Below are 20425 nucleotides of genomic sequence, written 5' to 3'. Positions count from 1 at the left end.
AAACCTCAGAAAAGACCAGGATAGTAGTATAATCACTAGAGCATAGGTTTGAAATAAAGTTGGCATTTGCATTTCTTACAAAAATATGAACTTGGGAACTTTCTGGTAACTACCTCATCTTCAGAAAGCTTCACCCAGTGTTAAGGTTTACTTTTCATGTTTACTTTTCACTGCTTTTTGAAAATGCACATGGAGGGTCCCTCTCAACGTATCACTGTATCAGCTTGTGACCAGCTTGGCTGAGAAAATCCAGTTTCATCTGTTGCTCAAATGCTCTAAATTCTTGTAGGATACCATTTTTCTTACCTTCCATTAAAATCCATTTGTGTTAGGAAAGGTGTAAGTTCTAATGAAACAAGCAAACGTGATTTTAAGTACTGTAATGACTACTGCTATACTGGGAGGTTTTTAATCCAAATAGTGCTGGAGGTAGCATGTACAATGTCTTTAAAAACTGCACTATTAACTGAGTTCACTGACATGCTGTAAGTCACTTAAAATCACTTGAGTAAACTCATGAGTTGCAGAGACTTTGCAGATGTGCAAAATATGGAAACATAAGGCTTTATCTGCACCTGGGGTATCAGATACAGAAGTCAGTTATTTGGGCAAGTGCATCTGTGCTGAACTGCTGTAACCTTGCACAGAAGCAAAGCACTGGTTTGCACACCCTCAGTTCCTCCTATCTGCTAAGAACCGTACTTTCTCAATTCTTTTTTCTCTCTCCCATATATGATTCTGTTTCCCTGCATCTCTCTTAATTTGCAATGCTTTTGTATAAAATCATCAACTTCTGGAGGATTCTTCTTTGCAGAACATATCATGATGTTTTATTTAGTCTAGTTTTAGACTTCTGTCTAAAAACTGCAGATATGTATTGAATCTCTTTGCAAATTATTTTATTGCCAAATGTCTCCCAATGTCAACTTTTTGCTTCCTGAATGCTAGCTCAAGGTTTTGCTCAATAATTTTCTGACAGTATGTTTTACTTCTTATATTTTTTAAAAAATACCAATTAAATCAATAGGTTAAAAAAAAAAACAAAAACAAAAACAAAAACAAAACCACAAATTAATTCTGGAAGCCCACAGTAACCATGGGTTTAAAATTTAAAAAATGGAAAATAAGTTCACCTGTATACCTCAACTAAATATAATGATGCAGATGTAGCTTTTTAGTAAAACTGACTTCTGGAAGCTAAGGCAAAGGTCTACGCTAGTCCTTAGCTTGTCAAAAACCTGACTTGTCAGAGAAATACAGGGTAATCCTTACCCTGAACATGCTCTGACAAGTTAGGTTTTCCACAACTGGGCAAACAGTCCAGCCTAATAAAATAGGAAGTACAGCTAAATAGACTTTTGCCCAGATCTAAATGTAACACTCTTCTATTTACACTTTTTCAATATGAAAAACAGCAAATGTGGGTTGAATTTACCTCTCACTATATGGGATTATGAGCTTTGGTCTTGGACAACTAGTAACCTATACTACAGAGTTTGTAATACTGAAAATGCATCTTTCATGTCCTCGTATAATATTATATGCCATTACAGTCTCCAAGATTCCACACATCTCAAACAACCTTTTTTTAAATCATTTAATACCAATTTCATTTCTGTGAAAATAAAAAAAGTCACTGAACAAAAACTTCAGACACTAGCCACCTACCCAAAAAACACATCATCCAGTAGCTAGTGGGGAACTCGGTCTCCATTTCCCTCTTTGCCCACTGAAGTAAAATTCTCATTTCCCAAGTCTTAAGCAGGTGTCCTGACTACTACTCTGTAGTCCATATTGGCATAAAGACCTGCTATTCATGCAAGTCTGCTTCACAGCAAAGAATGAAGGATTCAATGGACCAAAGAGGACAAAGAGTGATAGCAGAGTAACTTATGAATATGTTCCATCCCAGAGTCTAACTGAAATAATGTGGAATTTCTTTCTTCATAATAATATAGTTCAAAGTGAAAGCAATAAAGAATGATTGCATTCCAGGTAATCCAACTGTATGGTCAGGGCAGCATAGAGAGTTTTATTCCCTTCAGGTATTTGGAGAGAACAAACTTAACTCCTATATCCTGAGAGAGTGCCTTTACTAATCTATGTACTCTGCAGTGGGGTTCAAGATTACAACAGGTATTAGTAATTTATCTTTGTGAAACTAGTCTTTCATTCATTTGCCTTACTCACATGTGATGAAAAAAGTGTTGAGCAAAAATATTTTGTTCAAAGAGAATGTAAAACTCCAAAATGTTCATTGTTAAGTTAAACCTGATGTTTTCCTATAGTGTATTTTGTTTTGGTGAACATATTTACAAGTAAGTTCTGATGTCTGACAACAAACTTTCGGTATTCTTCCACTCCATTGACTGCTGGTTTTAAGCAGGTACTGTTAACAGTCATCTGTCAGGTTTTTTTGCTAAATGGACAAAACAAAGTTGATTTCTCTAGAAGGGAAGCACCATTTTCAAAGCACCATGTACCTTGCACTGTTTTCCTTCTAGTCAACAAATCACTTTCAATGTCTCCAACATCTCTGATTGACTCTTTCCTTCTCTTGTAGCCTGATCTGAAAAATCTTCCTGCCTTTTGCTGTGAATCCTGCAGTACCATTGTCTTTTTCCTTCCAAAATCAATTCTCCAAGAGAGCAACCTGTGCAACTTTTTCATGATATCTACAAAACAGAGCAATTAAATGTGCCTATCCTGTTTTCATTCATTTCTGGACAGAACTAGAAGTTACAACCCTTGTGGTTTTTTATCTTTTTATATTTCCCTGTCTGTTCCATCACTTTCAACAAGAAAAACAAAACAAAACCCATAGAAAAACAAGATGAAGCAAAATTAATAATTCAGAGAAACTATCATGAACTGCAAAATTAGGAATGTTGTTTCATACTGATTTTCAATTGGTTTGACCAAACTGCTTAGCACTGTAACAACTTGAATCTCATAAAGTCTTTGAGTCTAAATATGGGAACTGACAACAAACATTTTCCACAGCTAATACCATTTAGGAAGACATGGTGGCTTCTTCAATTAAGTATTTTCAGTTCTTTTTATGGCATTTGGTCACAAGTACTCCTTAGTCATAATTTTTAATTAACTACATCACTGATATAAATATGTAAAATGATGTAAGTGTCAGCATTGTTGTCAGTAAGGGTCTATTTCTTACAAATATAGAACATGGGATTTGGACACAAAACCAACTTTAAAAACACACCAGCTATTTCAGAGGTATACATTATTAAAGTAAAATTTGTTCTTCTTTTGATCCCTGAGTATGATATTCTTTTATCAACATAAGCTTTATATGTGCATTTTAGTCATCCCATTATTCTGATTTTACTGGAAGTATCATAGCACATTGCCATGATAAGTTTTTTCATATACATTTTCCTTATCCTTGACTTGTCCTACAACTGAACCAGTGGGACAGGGGCACTGGTAGTAAAGGTGTATATGTAATAACAGTAGAAAAATCCGGAAACATTAGCAGCAGAAAAAAGCAATGTGCAAAAAATCCCCAGTTATTACTGCCTGTTGACTGAAACACCTTAGATTGATTTGATTCTATTTGAGTAATTAGATTCTAAAGCATAGACATCCATCAAAACAAGCAGCATACATTGCCTTCTTGGGCACAAGAGCAAAACAGGCACTTCAAGATTCATTTACCTTGAGTAAATGTCTAAATTTTGGTTCTTTAATAGCCTATCGCTCTTCAAAGGACATTTAAAGAGATTAGCCCAAATACAGATGTTCACATTGTAATGCCTGCAGCTAGGTGAAACAAATCTCACATAAAATATTGTCTTTGAGGATAAGGGAAGATGCAATCACAATAGGACAAGAATAAGGTAATATTCTGCTGGACCTCAATGTCCACATGTAACTCTTCCTATGTTTTAACTGCAAAAGACTCCATGTTGTTGCAATGTCCTCAGCTGTTAAGCGACATTAAGCAGCAGCTTAAATGCAGGAGTTGTGGTTAAGTACAACCAGGAAACCTCTGAAGTGCAGTCATATGTCACTATATCATTATTTGCATAATGGCAAATTGTACCATCTGTTAAGTCTTTCCATTTAGCACTTTCTAAAAAATCGCTCCTTACTCGTAGTACATCATGAGTAATGTGGAACAGATAAACAGCTTAGGGAGATGGACAACACAAACCCCAAATCTATTTTGAACAGATAACAGTTTTACTATAAATACTTATATTTAATATACTTATGTTATATAATCTACAAGTATTTTAATACTTAAAATATTATTTTTATATATCAAATAATATAATTATAACCTATAATACTTTATATATAATACTTAAAAATAAGTGATACTAAGTGAGTATTTTATATGCTTATGATATTATATATTTATGATATTATATGCTTATGATATTATGATATTGTACATAAACATATTAGCTACTCTGGTGAAATCAGTGGGATCATGTCACCAAATGCAGACAGGATACATGCTCAGCCAACACTTCTTTATACTCAGTGCTGAGAAATAGTTACTGCAGCACTGTTAGAGTATTGCTATTTCCACCCTAAAGTATGTATTAAAAATAAGTCAGTGAATTTCTTCCTAAAATTTCGTTTCTCTCCATTCACTATAAAGTGAACTTCAGATGAGCAGCTCAGGTTACTCACATTGTGCACATGTGAAATCAGAACAGAGTATTAACAGCTCTGACCAGTCAGTTGCTGGTGCTCTAAAGCATGTAATTTTACACTATCTGGAATAAGTAGTATTCCACCTGAAAAGATGTTTAAGATAATATTTGATACTGTTTCTAAAACACTGTAAAAAGTTAAACGAAAAAATTTAATAATTGGCATTTCTGCAGCTGATTATGTTCTATGCCATGTCTATTAGGAAAACACTAGCAAGTCATGATGAGAGCAGTAGGAAGCCCAGCATTAGCACAAGAGCCAACCAGAAAAAATGCTACCTTAGCTCGCTCAATCATTGTGCCTCATACAAATCCATTCACCAAACTGCTGTTTATCAAATAGCTGGACAGCAAATATTTTTGAAGTCAGAAGTATGATGAAGATATACAACTGCATATCAGATGCAGATTTTCTTCTTTTCCTGTTCATGATGCAAATTCTTTGAACTCACAAAAGTGACATTTTCCACTTGTATTACTTTGTATATTTGAATTTGAAAATACACTTAGGTTATTGCATGGTAACATATTTTGGCCCCATGCAAAATAAAAGAACTTCAGTAACATTAAATCTGTCATACTGAGTGAAAAGCATTTTTATCTCTCAACTTATCCAGTGTATGCTTTGTGTGTTTGTATGTTTCCTATTTCATGAAAATTTCATCACTATAGGTTTACAGTACATGCTGTACCAAATTCTGTTCCCAAGATCCAGTCTGAAAAGTTGGATTAAAAATTAGAAGTCCCTGCTGAGTTATGAGACAGGTGTTAAAGGTTCCTTTTTCTCCTCATTTTCACAGCCGAAAAGGTCTCTGTGGTGTTGCATTTCTCTTTGTTTTCAAAGAGGATTTTCTACTACTGGTTAGTCTTTTATTTTTTTTTTTAAATACTTGGTATGTTGTGTCATTTTACATTCTTTAGATATGGAAAAGCACAATTGTTTAGACAAGCAATTTTCCTTATGCATATTATTTCACTACTTACATAGTGAATCACACTGTCATCACAAAACTGCCTATCATAACACTGATAAAATTTAGATAAGCTTTATCAGAAATTTTGATTGAAGTCATAAACAGCCTTCTTACTGTGTAGGTGTAGCTCCTCATCAATGCCTCCATTGTACCTCTCCATACACAGATAGTGAAAACTCTGATGGAAGTCCTACTTTCTGTTTATCAAATTCAGGTCTCAGAGAGAGGCAAAGTTCACACTTGGTCAGTTAAATGTTACCTACTACACATGCTTGAGCTTGTTCCCTGATGCCATTGTCTGCAAAGAGTTGCTAGCCTGAGCTTGAAGTACATATTAAAACTAGAAAAATTTGCTACTCAATTAGTTGATCAATTTTGAAATAGTTTTCCAGGTTTAAACAAACCAAGAGATAGTTTCTGACCAACCTCCAGTAATATCATCCATTCAAGTTGGCCTCAAACTCTTCGGGTTTGGGCAACTGCTTTTCCTTAGACATTGATAATATAAACAAATTGCACATATAAATACAGAACAAAAATGAGAAGTGGAACTTTATTATAGGAAAAACAGGACCTTAAATTTTTCTCAGGATTTCGTTAATTTTAAATTTTAATTTTAAAACTACTGCAAAGGAGGCACTTTCAGCAAGAAGGCAAGAATGCAGGCTACAAAGAAATCACGTGTTAGCAACAGTGTAACTCCAGAATCCCAAAACTCTAAACATTGGGTTCCTCTTCAGGGGCAGACATTTTTACCATGGTGTCCACAACCACTTTGATCATAATTATCCTGCATGGTTTTACATGAAGGAATTTTGTAAGACATTACTAATGACTGTTTGACAATTTAGTGCTAAAAATCTTCATTCTCCTAATGCCCTGTTAGAAATATTCTCCTCTATTTTTTGTTGCCATGAATGAGGTATATTGGTAGCACTTAAATAATGTCTGATCATCAACAGCAAATTACTTTGCAAACATAGTAATTCTACATACTGGAAAGTATTTTGAATATTATTTCTGAATTCTTTTGATTGCTAACTACAAACTTCTCGTCACTCTCAGCTCACTGATAAGGAACGGCACTACCCCATCAAAATACTGAATCCAATTTTGTCTTTTCAAATTTCTTAACTGAGTATAAATAACACTAACTTTTGTTATTTTGAATATACTTAAAGGAGAACTTTAAAGCTTTTTTTAAAAGCCTTGCAATTTGTTTGTTCATTAAGTGAATCTACAGACTGGCAAATCAGTTATTTGTAAGAGTCCACTGGAAAATGTACCACCTCTAAATGCAAAAAAAATGTTTCCTAAAAAAAATGCCACCCTAATATCTTTGTCCTTTTTCTTCTACCCACTTGCAATATTACCTTTTTTTCATATATGCTGTACTACAGGTTCCCAAAAAAATGACTTGCATTTTTGTTTAACCTTACTTCAAGATTCTGCCTAGAGAAAAATGTGTTTATTATATCAACACCAACCTTTTCTTCATGTATATATAGACACATATGGGGAACCAATAACCCAAAAGATAGTAAATATCTACAAAATCATATATATATTTAAGAATTCAGTGCCAACAAACCTTCTAAGTAATGTTTGTGATCCTCACACAACTCTGACCCCCTGTTAACATGTGTGTCTACTAGTTACATTCATATGTATGATTAAATCACAATTAGTATAGAAACATTTCTAGGTTAGCCTACACAGTTCTAAATGATTGTTCAGTCTGAGTATTTTAAATCAGTTCAGGTTTCATTTCAAAAAGATTAGAGATGTAAAAAACAGAGTTTTCTGGATAACATAACAGTCCATTTTATCCAAACAGAAGCATTTAACCAATACAGTACACACACCAGGGAAGGTAAAATAAATGGTGTAATAATAGGACAGTTTCTGTGAAAAAAAAATTACAAAAATTACATAGGCTATTTGATTTGAAACAGCCAACGCATCTGAAATCACAGAAGTAATTAAGATAAACGACATTTTCCAACAAATTTAATACTACTATATTATTTACTTTCTTATCTACACACTTTGAATAATCCACAAAAAAACTTTAAGAGGTTTCTATTATCAATTTATATGCCTTCTTGACATTTACCATTAAAATACTTCTGGTAAACAATAATAAGATATGTTTTTGAACAGGTTCACCTACCACACAAACACAACTGGATACTAAATTAGGGAGGAGAAGAAATCTAAAAGTGATAGAATTAAATTCAAAGAAAAAATTGCAATATTATTTTACAGGTGAAAAGCAAAAATAAAACCTATTTTAAAATATGGCACTCATATATTACACTACACTCCGTATTAGAACTTCAGCTTCCTGACTTTTTTTTAAAAAAGTATATGGTTGACGTAGCAAAACATAGAAAAAAAAAATGTGAAGCCAAACCAAGGGACCAGCTAGCACAGCCAGTGAAACTTTAATGTACTCCTGAGACTTGCATTCTAGAGCCTTGCAGCCTAACACATATGTTTCTAACAACTGTCTCATGAAACCCATCTGAATGCATTAGAGAAAATGCGGCACTAGCTCAAAAGTTCACCTAGACCACCTAGTCCAATGTTATCACTTTGCAAATATCTAATATGTTAAAGGAAGAACATGATCATAAGCTTAAAGTAGAAAGCAACAGCACACTGAAACAAAAATTCTAATGACATTAGTTCGCTAAGCTTTTACTTTTCCAATTTGGAAAGTAATAAACTCTATAAAGCTGAAGAAATTATGTATCACAACAAGAAAATGCATCATACAATTTTATTATTTGAAGGAATCCTATCCATTGTAATAATGGTTTTGTTAAGTATATGGAACAGAAAATTGAATATCCTAGTTCTGACAGGATCAAATAAAAATCAAAAAAGGAGAAAAAGTATAAAAAGTAGAAGACTTTGTTGTACTGCTTCATTTGTTGAACTATATAAAACAATCTGCTCTTGTATTAATATTTAAAATCTCAGTGGACAAGGCATATAAAACAATCCAAAAAGAAAATAATAAACATAGGTATTGCTACTGATTTACTAAACCTACAGTTTGAGTTTCTAACTTAACATCTATTTAGAAAAAAATTCAAACACGATTATTGTTTTTATTACTTGAAATAGTTCAGTGAAATTTCAAATACTTCCATGATTCTCAGGAAACCAAAACTCTGCATCCTGCAAGCAAGAAAAATTCCATGACTTCAAAAAGAGAACAAAGCCAAAATAAATTCTTATCTGCTTATCATTGGTTCATATTTGCAATATTTTCCTTTGAGTAGCATTTACACTTTTTAAAACAAATTGTGTAATACACAGTATTTTTATGAAACTACCTGAAATGACTAACTGATAAGCAGTAATATAGCATTTAATAGCAAATAAGTAAAGTAAAACAAGTAATACTAGAAAAATCAAAAGTGGAATAATTTTGTCAGTATTCACTGTAATATTTAAACAGTCAACAAAAAGAATTTACTACAGTGATAATATTTATAAAGACGAACAATAAATAAACGGTATGTCCTTAGCAGTGCCTAGAAGATATATTTCAGATAACTAGGAACAATGGCATTATATAGTACCTTCCATTGCCCTTTTAAAGAAGACTTTACAGCTTCCACAGGTAAGTACTCCATAGTGGCAACCAGAAGCCTCATCACCGCAGATGAGACAAATCTTCTGGGGTAGTGATTCAAAACTGTACTGAGAACTTTGGCTGGCTTCTGTATCTGGCCTTCAAAAGAAAGAGGATTAAGAGAAATGAAAGATCTGGTTTTGCACGGTTAACTACTTACCTGTATTGATCAATTTTATACTAAAAACTTTATTTTAAAATTTGTAATCAAGCTACAGAAGGACAAGAAAAAAATAAAGTATGACTGCCTTTCAGCGTAAGGGTTTGTCTCTACTATGCACTATAGGAAAGCAGTGGGCAAAAAGCATAAAGTTGTATTTTAATCCATTTAGCTTAAAAAGGTATTATCTAGAAACTTTTTGCTAAAATGTTCATCTTCCTCAGATCAACAACTCTAGTGAGTGGAGTCATAGTGACTGATACTCTTTTTTCCTGTACAGAGACAGAATCAGATAGAAGTCGATTGAATTTCAAAGGCCTCTTTCACGTGGGAAATAACTAAATCTCATCTCAGCTAGAAAAGTCTTTAACAATCAGTTTATCACCCCCCATTCAGCTGCAGCATTCTCAGCAGTAACTAACTCTGATGGGGATATATCAAGGATATTTCCAATTTCTCTCCATCAAAAGGCACAGACTAAGTGAGGTAACCACTGTACTCAGAAAAAATAAGGGATTTCTGCTGAAAATGTAACATTATATGTACGTATTTTTGCACGTATTTCTAGGTAACAAACATCTCGCCATGATAGCACCCAATTTCATTCTAGCAAATCAATATACAAGCGTTTCTGTTTTCTTTTTTTGTGTGAAATCAATTGGTTTGTTTTTTTTTTTTTTCAAATCGGAAATAAAGTTTTGGAAAATATTTAGGTATTGATGAATACGGTCTCGCTGCCAGTGAGGGTAATCTGGGGGACACTCTGCACCCCCTTTCTGGAGCCGGGCACTGGCTCGTTCATCGGACGGCACTGAAGCACCGCAGCGACAATAAGCCATCGTCTCCTAGAGCGTTACAGCGCCTGAAAGAGCCGCGAGGTGCCAGCTGCTAAACTGACACTGTGCCAGTCTCACACCGCCCTAGACACCCCGGCGTGCTCGAACAGCGAGGAGAATGGAAACGGGGGCTGCAGGTCTGCCTAAACACCCAAAAAGGCCTTAGACGAGAGAAACTTCGCCCACCCTTGCCTCGGCACCCCCGGAGCGCCCATCCCGCGGCACGGCCGCCCCTCCGGAGCAGGAGGATGCGCGGAGCTTTCCCGCCGCTCAGCGCGACCTCCCGACCCCGTCCCTCGGCGAGCGCCTCGCCCGCTGCCCCCGTCGCCCTCCTTACCGCGCGTAGCCGAGGTAGGGCGGGCACAGCTGGGGCAAGCCCTCCTTCAGCACGGCGGCCGGGAAGCTCAGCGGCTGGTGCCCGTTGAGCCCCAGGGCCGGGTAGAGCCCCGGCGGCGCGGCTGAGGTGGAAGGGAGGCTGTCGGGCGCAGCCGGCGGCCCATAAGCGCTGGCCAGGAGGGTGGGCTCCGCCTTGTAGAGGACGCACTCCAGCGAGGACTCCTGCCCGGCCCGCGGAGCCGAGGGGTAGTCGGAGCAGCCTGCCGCGGGGGTGGCCCTGCCGCCCGGGTACCGGGTGGCGAGGCCGAGACCCTCCTCTTTGATCTTCAGGACGGGTTGGAAGTCGCCGTAGGCGAAGGACCCTTCCTTGGCATCCCCCGTGGGGAAGCCGTACCCCGGCAGGTCCGGGGCGGGGGGCGAGCATCGCGGCACCCCGCCGCCCTCGTATTCCGCCCCGTCCAGCAGCTGCCGCGTGCGGGAGGCCAGGAAGGCCGAATTGAGGGGCAGAAGCGGCACGTGCAGGTATTCCTGCCCCGGGTCCCCTTCCCGGGACCCGCCAGGCAACGCCACAAGCCCCGGGGCATCGTCCTTGGGGGTCGCGGCGGGACCCTCCGCGCCGCCCCCCGACGGCAGCTTGGCGGCAGTCAGGGCATCGCCGGGAGGCCAGAGCGGGGCGGGCCGCGGAGGGGGCTGCGACGGACCGGGCGCCTCTGGGGCCGCTTCGCTCGCCTTCTGCGAGAGGCCGCGGCTCATCGGGCCGTCGGGCGCCTCCGCTGCCTCCACCTCGAAGAACGACCAGGGCGCCGCGGCCACGGCGGAGCTGGCATGAGCCGTGGGAGCCAGAAAGGTGTCCAGGACGGTGTCCAGAGAGTCCTTGTCCGAGAGGGAGCCGCTCCCCGGCCGGTAGGAGAAGGAGTCCCGGCCCTCCTCCTGTCCCAGATGCTGCTGCCGCGGCTCTTCCTCCTCCTCCCCTTCCTCCTCCTCCTCCTCCTCGTCCTCCTCCTCGTCGCTGCTCTTGGGGTAGAGCAGCCCGTCCAGGGAGATGTCAATGGGTTCTGCTTCCCTGCGGAAGGGGTCTCGGCCGGGCTGTCCTTGCAGCAGGACCGCCCCGTCTCTGGCAGGCGGAGGCGCTGTGGGCTCCTTGGCCTTCACCTCGGTCATGCTGGCGCGGGTAGCGCTGAACACCGACGAGTCGGCAGCTGGGCAGTGGCGGGGGGCGGGCGGCCGGGCGGTGCAGGATGCGGGCGGCTCTTCACATCCTCGACGTGTCCGCTGCGGCCGCGGCACAGGTCCCGCTCACATGGTGCTGCTTTCGCGGGGGTGGCTCAGCCCCGGTCCCTGCCGCCGGGAGAGGGGTGACACGAAGCCGGGAGCGGTGCAGCCTGGAGAGGAAAAACGATGGCAGCGTGTGCAGAGGGCAGGCAGGAAGGCAGGGTTCCCGCCAGGCTCTGGCGGCGGCGGGCGGGATGCCGCTCGCTGCCCCCCGACTCCGAGCTCCGCTGGTCCCTGGACTGCTTCCCACTGCCCGGGCGGGCTGGCTGCCGGCTCCACGCCCCCTCGTCCGTCCCTCCCTCCCCGCCCCTCTTCGCCGCCAGCTCGGTCCCTTACCAAGGGTCTGCGCTGCAGGGCACGGGCTCGCCCCTCCACGTCCCACCTCTTTCCGCTGCCTCTGGGCACCGCGGCTCCCCCAGCAGCACTTCCACCGGCTCCACCTCCACTCCACCTTCCCCTGCCTGTCCTCCCCGTCGCTCGCCGCGCGCATCCCTCTCGTACCTCATCCGGCACCCTGTACCTTAGGTCTGCGCTTTTTGACCTATCCTGGCATTCTCTCTGTCTTCTCATCCTTTTCCCTCAGCTCCAGGGTCGGTGCTCCGTCCTCTCGCTTCACCATCCCCAGAAGCGCAACTCTGGGCAAGAGGCTATAAGCCTCTGGTTAGGTCGCTGTTTTGGAGAGCAGAGAACAAGACAAGCTTTACTTATCTGCAGTTGACAATAGTATAGTCTTCCTTTTGTCTGTTTTTCACTGTTCCCTTCAGACGTTCACTGTAGTTTTTCGTGGTTGAGCTCTGTTACCAATCCTCTTCTAGGATCCATTTTCCAGTAGCAAAGAAACCGAGGCATTGTAAAGCTCTTTAAATTACATTAAGGGATCTCAAAGCATCCTTTGCTCCAAGAAGAACAATGTCTTTTCTACAAAAGGTTTGGAAAATGGGGCATTCTTTGCTTCTAAACTTTAATTACTTCATCAGGGGCATGAGAGGATGTTGAAAAGGGACCTTGTTTACAGGAGCTGGCTGGCCAGCCTGCATATAGCAAGTTATAATTCAGCCCAGGTTAGTTCTGACCAAGAAACTGTCACCAGCTAATTGCTGCCTGGCATTTTGTATAAAATGATGGCTTTGTGGCAGAACCCATTCAGCTCAATAATACAGCTACTAACTGAAGGGGGAAAAAAAGGCAACACAACCCTTAGTATATTTTTATTATATAGAAATACAGAAAAGAAACCTGTGTTGAAAGATACGAAGAATAGATTGGCAGAGGAGTAGTGACTTTACGTGGAATCAGTATATTTCTGATGTGTAGAGAAAAGTATGCTGTTACATGATCGATTGTGATCTGTAAGTATAGCATGCTTTTCTGAAAAAAAATCTTTTTTCCACAAAACTGTGATCACCACGAAATAGTTGCTTTTGTTATTTTACTTTCAAAACATTTTCAGACTGAATAGGACAGCTTCTCGGGGAGAGAAATATAACTATTTGAAATTATTTCAGTAGCATTTGAAATCATACAGGGCAAGTTTATAGAAGCAGTGGCGTCCCATAAACACTCTTCAATGTGGTGTGTAGTTTCTACTTTATTCTTGGTAAAATACTACTGGCTTATAGACTGCTTTGTGAGTCTGCCTTTTATTCCTTCAAGAATAAACAGAAGAAAATCTTTATTTTTTTAGTATTTAAAAGAATTAAGGCAATGTGATAACTAACATTTTAAACCTCAGATGTTATGTGGGCACCTCTCTATACATTTAGGGGGTTCTACAGAATAATGCACCTCCAAACATACTTGTTATTAGGAGTATTTCTCGAACAGCAGTATTTCACTCTGTAGATATTCCAGGGAAAAAAACTATTTGAGTAGCAAGTACCAAGAGTTGAAGATGTTTTCACAAAACCTGTCAGTGGAACCAATGTAAAAAGAATTATTTGAGGAGCTACCTAGTTCTGTTATGACGTGACATTAAACAAATAATTTGAAGTGCTTTTCTGGTTACCAAATTTCTCTTTTTCGTGCTACAATATTTCTCTCTTCTCCCAAACCTGCCTTTTCTCAGAAGGGAGAGAAGTTCCTCTCCAGTACTGTTCATCTCCATGCTCTTTTTGGTTTTCCCCTGATGTTTTCATGCTTAGTCAGCTAGTTGTCACGCCTTTTTATTGCCACTGCCTTGCTTTCTCATTTCCACTTCCCTATATGCACCCAGCATTCATGGTCTGCTGCTTTACAGACATGTGCTCCACAGACATGTTTCCTTACAGTGACTTTCCTTCTTCCTACTCCTTCAGGACTGGGAGAGGTAAAGAGCCACAGATAGCCTGAAGAGAGGTCCTGAAAGGAAAGCATCATTGAGTAGTTTCCGCTTGTCTACTAAAATTCTACTCTAACAAGGCCATGTGACTGTAAACACCTACATGTTCACCAGAAATATAAATGTTTACTACTTGCATTATTTGTCTAAATGTTAGCAAATAAATGTTGTCCAGGTTTTCTGCTGTCCTGATTTCATTTTTATGACCTGACAAATATACTAATTTCTTTAATAGTAGCAGTAGTTATGCTGAATTGTCATTATTTAAGGAAAATATTTTGTGTTCTTTATCTTTAGAAAATTTATTTGACTTTTAATTTATACTGGCTTCACATGATTTCTATGAACTTTCACTGGAAACTTTTAGTATTTTCTTTAGATTATTCTACCTATAACCCTCATGCCCCATCCCTGGAAGTGTTCAAGGCCAGATTGGATGGGGCTTTGAGCAGTGTGATCTAGCAAGAAGTGTCCCTGCCCATGGTAGGGGGATTAGAAAGAGGTGATATTTAAGATTCCTTCCAATCCAAATGATTCAGTGATCCATTTGTTTCTTTTGCTCTTAGATTTTCCTACATCACTTGGATGCTTTACCTGATATTACTATGATATCACAAGTTTTTAATTAGGAACATTTCAAAGTATGCCTTATCAAATTTTTTTACGTTCTACTGTTGTCGTTTCTTAATTCTGATTTATTCATTTTGTTGTTGTGTCAATCAACATTACAGAAAAACAAGTTTTCTTATGGTGTTTCCACAGCTGATTTTCGTTTGCAAGCTATTAAAATTGAAACTGATATTTTCAATTCAGATCTAAAGACATTTTTTTTATTCAATAAGATTTTACTGAATATAAAAATTTCAAAAAGCAAACAGTATGAATGTACTTCTGAATAAACCTATTTTGAAGCAAAAACTAAAACTTTGGAGGGTTTGATTGACAATCTTGCATTTTTTAAATTCAGTCAGAACTTGAAAGTATATTGGAGAGTTCAAATAATTTGTGTCTGTTTTCTTGCTCTGTTCAAAAAATGTGGATGAGTAAAAGCTGTGCTTAACAAAACTGTATTGCTTTGCAGCACAATTCCTATATAAAAGGTCAACAAGAATAGCAATAGAATTATACTGAGAACTCTCATTGTAAAGCCGTAGATTTGCACTTAACTTTTAAGTAGTTCCTAAGCATTTGTTTGGCCATTCAACCCTTCAACTGTGGACTTTAAAGCAGTAAAATTTTTGATAGACCCTTTGAAATATTGCTAATGTTATTGGCTTAAATAAAACCAAAAAATGCTGGGTGAGAAATAGGACAAATACACAGCCTCCTTGAACATTACAAAGATCAAAATCACAAACCTTTTCTATGATGACATTTTCTTAAAAACTTTTGAATCATGGTCTAAAAGTCAACAAAATCTAAGTTCCTGTTCTCAGACTAAAGTGTTCCATTTGCGTGTAAAGAGTGCTCCATATAAACAGTGCCATAAAGTTAATGTCCATACAGGCTTTACTTATAATGACCTCAATATTGTTCTGCACAGCCTGTCGGAAAGCAGAACTTAGAAGTTAAAAATAATGTTGTTTTTTTTCCACAGTTAACGAATGCCTTACAATTTCGTACTATCGTTGCTTAGGATATAGTACAACCAAAAATGTGATTCACATTTTGTAAACAGAGAGAAGGAGAGACTATCTTCTTCAAATAGCTTATGAGCTCATGGTCAAAAAAAAAATGGAAAAAAGCAGCTTGTAAAAGGAGATGTTTAGAGGTTTTTGCTTCTATTCAGAGAAATAACATTTTTATTTAAAACAAATAGACCTCTGTAACTGCATTTTGCAATTTCTCAACTGTGAAAAGCCCCCACGTTTTCAGTGTGTGGTGTAGAGGATTAAAACGTAGTGTCATGTAAATAACAGCATATTCTTGTTATGTTACAGGTTTTGGAGCTATGTACTTCTGTGATTGCATCCCTATCCTGTAAAAATGTAGACCCCTGGTTAACAGGCTAAAGTTCAGTTAAATTAGGATGCCAGCAGACATTAAATGTGCACTTCTCGGAGATCATGATTTTGAAGTACCAGCTGAGTCATGGAAGCACTGGGCATCAGGGATGTGATTTGATGGTAAATGCGCACATCTAAGATGATCGGGTTTCTGTAGTCATGTAAGAGTCATAGGGATCTGTAGGGACCATTTTCTGGAGCTCTTCAGAGACACTTAGTGTTTTATTAAAGACATAAAGGACATCTGTGATCTGAAGCACTCTAAAAGCCATGATTTTTTGGCAGTGCAATGTCAATGTCTACATGAAAAGATCTGAATCTAGTCTTAAATCCTTAAAATGCAGTATCAATGTGCTCTACTACAATAATTGAAAACATTATAGGAATCATAGTTTCAGAAACTGCACTGTAGGCATACTTTCTTTTCCTCTAAGAAAAGGCATGCCACAATGTAATTAATCTCTGTGGTCTGTTATCAGATATTTTCTTAGCTTAAGGTAAACCACCAGATTTACTAAAAACTATCAAAAAAAATACGAGGGTGTATTGGGAGAAATGTAGATGCAAAAGGGATTTGCAAACAGCAAGGTATATGACAAAGAAAGTAAGCAATAGAGTTATAAAAGGAGATGAGGGAAAGGAAGCTAATCATGGTGCATGTTACATTTCTTGCTTTCAGGTGCTAAAGCTGATGCAGGGATAATATTGATATGGGAAGCATAGTGGGCTTGAGACACTTTTATCTTTATAAATTCTCCAAAGGGGCAAACCAGACGGGTACTGAGTTATAGTTGAGAAGGTGATAAATACTTCTGGCACAGAAGTAATATATTTTATTTATTGTTCTTTATCTGTTTATACTTTGGCTAACCCTCACTGGACTGCAGTATATAATACACTTGTAGCTGAGCAAATAAGCAGAAGCATGAGACATGGAAAAAAGAAAAAGAGAAGCTTCCTGATTTTATGCCCCACAGAGAATGTTATTGCTTGATAGATGACATCCTCAAAAAACTTTCTCAAATATGTTGTTCTTTATCTTTCAATGAATGCATCACCTCAGGGTGTCAAAAGGCACACGCTACACTTCCCTCTGGGCCTAGCTGGGGGACCTTTACCCAAACCCATCATCTTCCTCAATGTGGGTTTGTTGCTGTTGTTTAGCTTCAGGACAAAGATGATTCCCAACAGTTTAACATTCATGATAGTCAATGTATTGCAGCAAGTTTTGTTTGCTAGATGGAGAGTAGGAAGTTGCAATCAGTGATACTAAACAGCTGTTAGCATCTCTGAAATTCAGGAAGAAGTAGACAATAGATCTTCAGAAGTATTAAAACTAATATCCTGATCAAATTGTGTCTCCTAAGTAATCATAGAAAATAAGATAACTGGATAGAACCTCAGGACATATGCAAGTAAATTTGGAGGTCCAAATTGATATGAAAAAGATAAAACAAAGCTTCAACAAAACTAAGGCATTTTCTTAAGAGTTCAAAAGCTGAATGAAATAGAACTGATCTTGAACCTGAGCCACACTGTAAGTGGAAGTAGGCATAATTTGCTTTTACTTTCAACCAGTCTTTGCTGCCAACTTCAATTTGATAAAAGACATCCTTCCTACACAAATTCAAAGTATTTTAACAAGGCTTAATCTTCCATCTACTTATTGTAATCCAAAATTTTTCTTTCTTTTTCTACTCATGATCTAATTGCCCAGTAGGGATGTGGTTGTCCCAAGAAATTTCAGTTGACTCTTTGGCCTTGGAATATTCACAAACTGGTCTGAATTATCAGTTTCTTTTCATAACCTTTTGTTAAAGGCATATATTAATTTCTATAAAAAATACTATATTAAAAGTTGCATCATACTTAGTTATCCCAAAATTAATTGGACAAGGCTAAATGTCATATCAAACTTATAAAAAATAGTCTCAGTTTCTTATTTTTCTGTATTCCATCACTACTACATGGAGACTAAAACATTGCTTAAAACTGCATCCACTTTATAAGTTTCCAAAGAATTTTGTTTCTTAGGGAGTTCCAGGCAATTTTATTTACTCTTTCTCTCTCATCCTACATGTTGTTCTGGATCTGTCCTCTTCTGTCTGACAAACTGTGTAGATTGTACTTAAGGATGTGCTTTAGGAAAGCAGAGAGGCCTAATGTGCCCACACCTATCTGCATGCTTCTTGCACATGGTTTTGTGCAATAGGAGGGAGGGAACAATAAGCTTTCTGTCTCAAAATAGTGACACAGACAGGTTTGGGTTATGCTCCAGAATAGGGTGGTCAAAGCACTTGAAGAGACTTGAGTGCCAACATTTGTCAAATTCATCCTTCACAGGAATTTAAGTGATCTGGGACTCCAGGTGTGGGCATGTTTCTTTTTCACATTTCTGCAGGTGAATTGACTTCTATTAGATTACTTTTGGGTGCCAAAAGAGGGGTCAAAACTGATAAAGCTCTTAATATTTTGTATTAGAAGATCATTTGAAATTAATAACCGTAATATGACCTATAGCAAAAAAAAGAGCATTGCTTCGCATGGATGCCACATGAGATACAAATCTTCCTTTTTTTTTCCTTCCTTCCTTCCTTAGAAAGTTTTTGGGCTCTTGCTTTAATTTTATAATTTTTCATTTCATTTCCTAATTAGAGCTCAGCAATAAAATTATTCAAATCTTCCAAAACATACATTTACTCTTCCAAAATTCACCTGCCCCTTTGACACGGCATAATCGTTGTTATAGAATAAATCTCAAAAATTGTGCTATCATTCTGCAAAATCCAATTTTGTAGAAAAATATTCATCTGCCATGTAATCTATGAAAAAGAGAAACACAAATATGTCTTCCAAGCCATTGCTTGTGAAACTTTATTGCATTAGATGCAAGCCTGCTCAGTCTCTTAAGTGAGAGAAAGGTTTTACATGAATATGTAAATTTTAAAATGGTATAAATATTTTCTATGTCTGCTTACCTTTAACAGCTTCTGTGTCAAAATTAATTTTTTTTAAAATTACGTAACTAAGGATCAGACCAAACTCCTTTTGGTACAAGAATGAACTTCATTATTAAAAATCCTGCTGTGAGAACATGGAGCTATATCAACAGGAAGGAGTTAAGCTCTGGATTCTACACTGAATGAATCATACTCGCTGCATATCTAGGCTGTCCTCGGAACACAACAGATCTCCATGTGGTACTTATCTAAACTTCCGGTTGTAACACTGATCTCCATTTAGCTTTTATTTGCTCTTTCTTGGACACATCGTTATCTTAAATTTGAGTCCAGAATGTAAAGACTAACTCTTAAGTTATCATTATTAAATTCTTGAAAATCAGCAATTGTCCAGTTTTTTTTCATGTCTCCTTCTTCTGTGATTTCTCACAGTATTTCTTTGATGATTTCACCAGTTTACTTGGTTCAAATACATTGAATTAAACCAGATAAATCAAATTGTGCTATAGTTACACATTACTATAAGAATATAATTTTTGTTAAGAATGAATATAAGTAATTTTTACTGTGCAATAGTTAATATCTTATCTATACATTAATTATTTGCTTTTTGAAAACTGATAGGTCTGTGAAAAATCCATTTTCCTAACAATTTATAAAAAACTGTGTGTGTACAAATACAGAACCTCTTGTGGGTGGATAGTAATTTTCTAGTTTCAAGCAGGTATAAAACTTTGCATTGCTTCCAAGCTTTCATCTAAATGGCCTTTTGGTCTTTCTGTGTCATCATAAGATGTATAACTGTAGCAAAATAGTTCTTCAGGTTTTTTGTTGGTTGAAACAACTGTCATCTTTTCCTCTGCTGCGTGTTGACATTCTTGGTGGGCTTTGCAGATCGTTTTTGACACTGTTCTCTGTCTTATATCTAATTGATCCAATTTTCTCACTGGATGAGATAATTTTAAATAGTAACTTTTTTTATTATTATTTTACAGTACCATTTGAGGAAAACAGTTATCAAGATGAAGATTTACTCTGCCTCTGTATGAGGATTAGCTATGAAGGTGTCCATATGTTCAGCAATTCTGAGTAGAAATACTAAGATGCAAAGGAGGATGCCCTGTGATGTGAAAATTAAGCAAAGACTGAGGTAGAAATCCTTCACCTTTTGAAAGGTGAAGTCCTATCCAGATGCTGTATAACAATAAAATCTACTCAAAGTAT

At 38.2% G+C, this 20425-nt stretch overlaps 1 protein-coding gene across 1 annotated transcript in view; it reads right to left on the bottom strand.

Annotated features, from left to right (window-relative positions):
• PGR (progesterone receptor) overlaps positions 1–11922 on the bottom strand; it is a 37482-nt gene extending 25560 nt beyond the window's left edge. The window contains exons 1-2 of the mRNA XM_051780182.1: positions 10648–11922; positions 9262–9413 (exon numbers count right to left, since the gene is read on the bottom strand). Coding sequence (XP_051636142.1) covers positions 9262–9413; positions 10648–11807 — 1312 coding nt within the window. The 5' untranslated portion in view covers positions 11808–11922. The remainder of the gene's footprint in view (positions 1–9261; positions 9414–10647) is intronic.
• Between the last annotated feature and the right edge of the window lie 8503 nt (positions 11923–20425).

The sequence above is a fragment of the Manacus candei genome, unplaced genomic scaffold, assembly GCF_025592945.1.
Source record: "Manacus candei isolate 608988 ecotype Guabito, Panama unplaced genomic scaffold, ASM2559294v1 h1tg000014l, whole genome shotgun sequence".
Lineage (NCBI taxonomy): Eukaryota > Metazoa > Chordata > Aves > Passeriformes > Pipridae > Manacus > Manacus candei.
The sequence above is the reverse complement of the archived record's forward strand: the minus strand, read 5'-3'. Positions and strand labels throughout refer to the sequence as shown.